At 42.7% G+C, this 7,979-nt stretch overlaps 1 protein-coding gene across 1 annotated transcript; it reads right to left on the bottom strand.

Annotated features, from left to right (window-relative positions):
- Window positions 1–2,830: 2,830 nt before the first annotated feature.
- Window positions 2,831–6,868, bottom strand: LOC148022155 (spermidine synthase 1-like). The gene is made up of 10 exons (XM_087697793.1): window positions 5,955–6,868; window positions 5,686–5,752; window positions 5,438–5,532; window positions 5,242–5,344; window positions 4,985–5,073; window positions 4,504–4,660; window positions 4,292–4,367; window positions 4,015–4,073; window positions 3,627–3,766; window positions 2,831–3,451 (listed from the first exon to the last, which is right to left on the bottom strand). The coding sequence occupies exons 1-10, from the start codon at window positions 6,692–6,694 to the stop codon at window positions 3,370–3,372; spliced, it is 1,608 nt and encodes a 535-aa protein (XP_087553919.1). The 5' UTR covers window positions 6,695–6,868; the 3' UTR covers window positions 2,831–3,369.
- Window positions 6,869–7,979: the final 1,111 nt, after the last annotated feature.

Below are 7,979 nucleotides of genomic sequence, written 5' to 3'. Positions count from 1 at the left end.
AGCCACATCTTGCATGAAGATCAACCTTTCCAATCTTGGCACTCAAGTCTCTCTCCAAGAAGAGAAGCTCTTTGAACCTATAAAAGGGAGGCTCTCCTTGGGTGTGGAGGAGGTGAAGGAAGCATCACTTTGCATGTATGCAAGAGGAGGAGAGAAGGTGGTTCAAGTCTCATAAAGTGCTATGGAAGCTCTATTGAAATCAAGCTCTAAGAGGAGATCCCTACACATATTCTGTAGGAGAGAAGGTGCAAGTGATATAGAAGCTCTGCTGAAATCAAGCTCCAAGAGGAGATCCCTACACAATATGTGTAGGAGAGAATGTGCCAGTGCTACGGAAGCTTTGCTGAAATCAAGCTCCAAGAGGAGATCCCTACACATATTGTGTAGGAGAGAATGAGAGACTCAAGAAGGATCAAAAGGTGCCAACTTCCAAGTTGTGCAAGTGTTAGCCGGTTGTATATCGTGCAAGGAACTGTGATCTTGTTCCCAAGATCTACAAGTTAAGAACTAGTTTATGTATAACGGAGGAGATTGCTCCTTGTCAATAATATAACTCCACAAGGGGGGAGACTGGCCCATCTTCCAATCCCTAGTGTGTTGACAATCTCTCTATCTCTGTCTCTCTTTCTCCCTACATCTTTCTTTAAGAAGGTCGAGCTGATACCACTGTTATAAGATCCGAGATACACGCTTGACTTTCTTATATAACTAAAGGGTCAACATGTAGCAGGAGTCCTTGATTTGCTTGACATCCATAAGGAAAGTATTATACTCAAAGCTAAGCTATTGGCTAGATGTTGGCAATAACAAGAAACACCCTAGGCTCAAATGTTGGTGGGAAACTTGAAACTCATGAACAAAGAAACTTTGACACTCGTGGAGCATCATAGGCATTGATTTAATAAACTCTCAAACAATGAAACGCCTTAAAGGCCAGGCATAGTATCAAACAACTCTTAAGACCAAGGTGATAAGGAGATTCTTCAAAAAGATAGATGGCCCCAGTGTCCGTCTTGGAAGGGTTTGGGGCAACTTATTGGAACACCTAAGGTTGCAAAATCTCTAACTCTCAAATGGGGCATTTGCCTCCCATTGAAAGATCAAGTTAACTTGTGGCAGTATTAACAGGTGCTCTATTGACAGGAGAAAAGCTTCGAAGAGGTTGCAGAAGAGGTGTGATTAGCCTATTGCAAGTGTGATGGGACAAAATCTTCCCTACATTTGTTCTCGAATGGTTGTTTTTAACACTCTATCCAGAAAAAGTTTGTCAAACATTAGAATGTCATCCGAGAAGATCACATCATGAAAGAAGCAAGTATCGTAGGGTTGTTTGAACTTGTTGACACAAATCACAAGTTACAACTTGACAGCTCTACCGACTATTTACTCTTAGAGCAATTTGGGAGGTGAGATGCAAATCTATTTTTGAAGCATCCCAAGCGGAGCCCAAGTGGCAAGATGTCACCTTTAAAAGCCAATGGTTCATCATGCTATGATCTAGTTTAGACAAACCTACAAATTCACTTGTGATCAATTGATAGCTAGGCTAACTCACAAGTGTTTGTCACGTGCAGACTTGCATGCTTTGTAATAGCGCCAAGTCATGGAACTAATGTAATCCAGCTTATTCTTTCTAACATATCTAGACTTATTCTTTCACGTCTAATAAGTAATTTTAAGGCCTTGTTGCATGTAAGAATAAATTTGTTTTCCAACTAAGGGGGGGGGGGGTAATTTGCAGATCAGCTTTGTAAGAAGACTTGTCATCCTTAAGATGGCATTAACCACGAAAGAACGATTTTAGGCTCGAGCACCACATCTAGAGAAAAATGGAGAGGGAGTTTAGTGCGCAGTTATGGAATGAAGGATGGAGAGCGATCACTTGATCCCTCATTACTGCCAGGAAAGACGACGGGGGGGCTCAAGCAGAATTCACAGGTCTTTCTCTTCAAGCTCCTCGCTCGGATGAAGCAAATTCCGCCATCCACCATCTTGATCAGGGAATGGCTTGCGAATGTGGAAGAAGCAATAAAGAAATTGAAGTGGTGGGAGATGTTGTGCTCAGGGCAGAAAGTCTAGCTATGACAGTCCCAGATATCGGAAGAGATCGTTGAGAGTATGGTAGGAGGTGATAAAGAACTGAGATTGAGTGGGGGCGCCATTGAGAGAAGAGGGGACTCGCCCATCATTCAAGTGATATGAGCCTTGTAAGTATACCTTTGATCCGGCCTAATGCCGGCCCTCAGACGCCAGACGCAAGAACAGCGATGGTGAAGAAAGTAGCTAGCAAAGGAGGTTTGCTCAGGTGGGCTGACACAATCCCAATCCCAAGGACCCATACAAAAACAATGGAGAGCATATCCTCATCTCTCCAAGCCTCTCGAAAAAGTGGTATCCAACAAACAACTCTAAGAATTCGGAGCAGAAGAATTGTAGCTGTGTGGAAAGCATCACCTTCACATAAGAAGAATTTGGAGCAGAAGAATCCGAGCTGTGGAAAGTAACACCTTTACATAAGGCCTAATACACCTATTTTATAATCAACGCACCTTCAAGCTGTTGTAAATATCCATTTGTATCATCAATACATTTGTCTCACACACAAGCTTACACATCATAAAAAGAGTAAGATTATTGATTTTCTTCGCTTATGATAACTCCAAATTTAATTAGATGCCTTAGCTTAAATTGGATAAGGTCGCACTTCACCTACTATATGAATGTTACGCATGGTCTCCATTAGGACGGACTCTCAACAGTAAAAAGATGTCACGGTGGTATTGTGTAGATCCACAAGATTTCCAAAATATGAATATGTTTAGTACTTCATATATTTAAAGAAGGGTGTACTCAACATGTACCTCTTCCAGTAATACACAAACTTGTTCAAAAAAGCCACCAATAGTATGTCATGTATAATGTGTGAAAAGGTCTTAGCACTTGTCTGAATGACACGTATCTTCAAAAAAGGATGAGGAAACCCAAGAATTACAAGCCTAATTATGCTTCGGCAAAGGGTAGCGCCCAAGATGAAAAATTCCTTGTGTGTATTTCTTTGTTGTCAAAATTCTAAAGTGGGGGCTATTTGATTTGAAGGCTCAAGCCAGGTATCAGTGTGTATAGAGAGAGGGCGCATAAGAAGATGTTGTTGCAATGAGCTTCCAATGTACAATAAGCCATCCACTAAAGGAGGAAGACGTCAATGGTGGTGTAAATGTACAAGGGAGTCCGATTGGAAACCATGCTTTATAGGGAACTCACATCTTGAATGGAAGGAAGAGGTCACTTCACACTCGTCTAGTGAGCATGTGATGTGATTCTTTTGAGACCCATCATCACCCACGACAATGATGATGATGATGATTATGATTAGTGGGTGGTTGTACTTCTTCCATGTCCATACACAAACCTAGCTGTGTCTTCAGTGTAGACATGCTTCTCATTCATCAAGCTGCAAAATGGCAATCATAAATAGTGTGTGAGGTTTTGGTATAATTTCTTGGATGTGTTAATGTGTTGAAAAGGGAAAGGGATTGAATCACAATGATAGCATAGTTGAGAGGGAGAGCACAATTGGAATCGATCATAGTGACATCAAATTTAAGCATACTTTTATCAACCATCACCTTTGGCGAACAGTCTTATTTAGCATTGTTGCTGCATGTAGCGTTGCTCCATCTAGGTAACGAAGTTCCCCTTTGATGCGTTGCTTGATTCTATTGTCCAGCTCATCAGTAGAGACTTGGTTGAACGGTTGGTCAGATGCCTAACAACAATAGAATTTGTTTATAAGCATGATTGTCATTGAGCTTTTTTAAATTAAAACATTACTGCATGAGCACGTAATGGGTTGAGTCTAAACTTGATTGTAGTTGCATTTGCATTCTTTAGCTTTATTGTATAAGGAGTCGAGAAGGAATTAAGGGGATTAATTGAGATTAGACTATAAATATTATATGTTTTTGAATATGCTGACCTTAATTATGATAGTAGGTGAAGTAGGAAGAGACTCACCATAACCCAACCCCATGTGTCAGCATAAGATGGGACGTGAGCAGTGTAAGCAACAACATCTGCAAGGGGGTGAAGATGAGGACATATGTCTGTCAGAAATGGAAATATGTGTGTGTGTGTGTGTGTGTGTGTGTGTGTGTGTGTAATATATTTTTTGTAATTAAAAAAATTAACCAAGGTGAAAATATAAGGGTAATATTGCTATCTATGAGTTTAAAATTAGGCTAGTAAGATGTGTTCTCTGAAATGAGAGAGAGAGAGAGAGAGAGGGACTCACGGTTGAAAACATGACGAAGGGTATTGAAAATGGATGTGAAGACTTCTTTGTGTGATAAAATCCCAGCAGGACCAGCCTGGTTGTTAATAAATCAAAAAGAACATCGAAATATGAAGGAATATTACAAACAGCCGGAAATGCGACAGCGATATAATTAGGCAGCAAAACCGAACACAAATAAACAAGCAAATGAATAGATTAAAATAATGTACCTGCGTTACGAAGATGCCCCCGTGATTGAGCTTTGGCTTGACGACGCCCTCATAAAACCCGCGCGAGTAGAGCTGATAGCAGGGGCCCCCTTCCATGGGGTCTGCCAGGTCACCCACTATCACGTCAAAGTGATCGGTTTGCGATTCGAGCTCCGCCCTAACAAACCCACGACAGAAAGCTCGGTAGTCTAGTCAACCCCGCTCATCCCTTTTACTAATCATAACCATCCCCGTTAGCCCAAACATTACCCCTCTCATTAACGTTCTTTGTCAACCCATTAATCATGCTTGCCCTTATCGACCTACCTTCTAGGATGTACCAACCCTTCCCCCCCCCCCCCCCCCCCCCAACAGTCAGGGGTTTAATTACCTACCCTACCAATATCCTTGCATCCATCCACCCAGATTAGCAAATCCTCCCACCCTTCGGAGTTAATTATCCTAATTCCGTCAGCACGAACAAACACATCAATTCGCTAACCTTGCATCGTCGATCTTCAGATGTAATCGGCTGCTCTGGAAGGCCTCCTTGTTCATCGTTAAGTAGCTTCTGCAAAAGTTCACCACTTCCTGCCCAAGACATCCGCAAACATTAGCATTTGTCTACCCAAGTTCAGTCCAGTTGAAATAATTACTTCATTGATCGACGCATCACAGCTCATCAGAAAACTACGACTTGCCACCCAATTAAGCCCACGATTAGCTTAGCCTACAGACCAATCGGGACAAGTATTTTACCTGATCAATGTCGCACATAACAACTTTCCTCACGCTCCTGTGTCGCAAGGCCTCTCTCGCAGTAGACCCTTCTCCACCCCCCATTATGAACACCTTCTTGGGCCTGAAACGCAATTAATATCCAACCATTAATCGCGTCTCTTCGAGGAGCGATTAGTTCAGCAAGCTACAGGAATTTGATGGGTTAATCACTCACGATGAGTGGAGAAGCAGAGCAGGATGGACAAGGCATTCATGGTAAACCCATTCGTCCATCTCTGCCGATTGCATTTTTCTGTCTAAAGTGAGGACCTGCAAGGCCACTTAATTCATTGACTCTCTCTCTCTCTCTCCCTCTCTCTCTCTCTCTCTTTCTCTCTCTCTCATTGATGAACCAAGCCTTTGCTCTAGCTGCCATTAATGAACCTCTGAATTTGTTAAGGTTCTAAATATCAATCCTTTCACCTTGCCGAAAGGCTCGGTCTCGAGAAGTGCAATTTCTTGATACTTGCTGACCCCCGTGTGAAGAATTCTACAGAAACATGGAAAACAAAGAAGAGATCAAAACACAGAATGCCTTGCTTGCTTTGTTATCATTCCAATTTTCCTTGTTGCATCATCTCATCTAATTAAGCCAGACCTTATTAAGACCTATAATCAATACTTGTTCTTGATCCTCTGAAGCTTTTTTTTTTCCTTTTTTGATTGCTAAATTTAATCAGAGGTATAATCACCTTGTGAGGCCAAAGCACCACCTCAAATTCTCGTCAATTTCCTCTTCATACCACAGGGAAGGGCGTCTGACATCAGGCTGCTGTTGATCCACATGAGCATTGATGGAATTGCCATTGCTCTTCCCCAATGCATCTCCATGGCTGCCGTCATTGTGGGAGGAGTTATTACTGGTGCCATTCGCAGCATTAATGAGGTTGCCGTTGCCATTCTGGCAATGATGGTTGGAAACCCCATTGACAGTTGCCAATGCAGAGCCATGTGAGTAGAAGGGGCTGGCATGAAAACCTTGGGCACTGAAGCTATGATCAGGGGTACTGCAGGGTTTGGTACTCCCATTGCAGGGCGTGGCTACTGTTGCTGCTGCTGCTGTAGCTACTGATCCTCCATTGCTACTGGCCACTGAATTGTAGCCATTGCTGCCCCCATTGCATATCGCTGCTGTTGTTGCTGCTGATGACCCTCCACCCCCTCCTGATCCTCCATTGATCATACTGGAATAGCCATTGCCAGTAGCAGCAGTGGTACTAGTGTTGCCATTACTAGCATTAGCTGTGCCTCCTGATCCTCGTGCACCTCCCCCTCCTCCATTGATGGTGCTATAGGTGTTAGTGTTTATGCTTCCATTCACATAGCCATGGCTCATGGTAGAGGATCCATTGGCAAATGGAGAAAGAACCTTTGCAGGACTAGGCATGGCTTTGGAGTTGGTGTAGGCTGTAAGACAAGCTGTTTCTCCCATTGTTATTGGATCTCACTCTGCCCCCCTCAATCCCTCCCTCTCTCTGTCTCAAGGATGAGATGCCCGACCTTAAGAGTTTCTTCTTCTTCTTCTTCTTCTTCCTCTCTCTCTCTCTCTCTTTCTAGGCTTAAACCCTCGGGATAAAAGGACAAGGCGAGAGCATAGAGTGGATGTGTCAAGGGAGATAGGGTCTGCCAAATTTATACCCTCCCCCTCATGCACCCTTGAATTTTCTAAGCTAGTTTTACACCTTGCAGTGGGGTACCCCCCCCCCCCCCCCTTCTCTCTCTCTCTCTCTCTCTCTCTCTCTCTCTCTCTCTCTCTCTCTCATTACATCCCACTGTCTCACTTGCTCTTGTTTGGCTTGTCGAAAGTGGGGGCTCATCAAAGCTTTCCCCTTATTGCCCTTGTCTCCAATATAGCATTGGATAAGCTAAAGCTGATGTGCTCATCATCAAACTTGCCATCTCATGTGGTCCTTTGTGAACACTAAAAGTGGAGATTGTATCACAAAAAAAAAGTGGGTGGGTATCACTAGTCATGCCCACCATTACAAGCTTCATGAATGATCTATTCCCATTAATGGTGTTCTCCACCCATTTATTTTGTCACCTCATATGCCCATGATCTCACTACATAAAGAATGAGCTTCAACATGACCCTTCCAACTTCCAAGTTGCTTGCATTTGGGCATGCCTGTTGGAGGAACATCATAGTCGAATTAGTAACACTACCTATTAAAAACCTTAAGGAAAAGAGCCCTTCCCAGATGACTTGTATGGTAGTTGAATCAAGTTGTCATGGTCATTAGAGTAAAACATGGCACATATGCATCACAATAGGTCTACAATGTCCATGACCCATTTATATCTTGTAAGTTAAAAGGTGTTCTCATGGTTTGTGAATCCTTTGGTTGAAGAGATTGTTCAAGGTTAATGTATAGCTATATTGGAGATATCTTGACGTTGCCACTTGGGATGCACCCTGGCTAGTTTTAAAGCTAATTAAGTGAGTGCCCCACCGTTGTCAATAGATCAAGGGGCTATTGGCAGATAAGATAAGTTATAACACCTTGTGGTTGGTCAAGGGGAAGATTTTAGGTGATTTTGTTAGCATAATTACCCTAAGGCAAACATTGAAGTCCATATTGTGTGCCTGTTAGAGAAAAACAAGGGACCATTAGGGTTGCATTATGATGAAACTAATGGTGTACATGTCCTAAACCAAGACCCTGATGCTATTTCATGTAAAAGATGGACTCGAAGGTACAAATAAGACCCAAGCA

This window comes from Lygodium microphyllum, chromosome 17, assembly GCF_053477565.2.
Source record: "Lygodium microphyllum isolate KBCC chromosome 17, Lygodium_microphyllum_v1.1.10, whole genome shotgun sequence".
Lineage (NCBI taxonomy): Eukaryota > Viridiplantae > Streptophyta > Polypodiopsida > Schizaeales > Lygodiaceae > Lygodium > Lygodium microphyllum.
The sequence above is the reverse complement of the archived record's forward strand: the minus strand, read 5'-3'. Positions and strand labels throughout refer to the sequence as shown.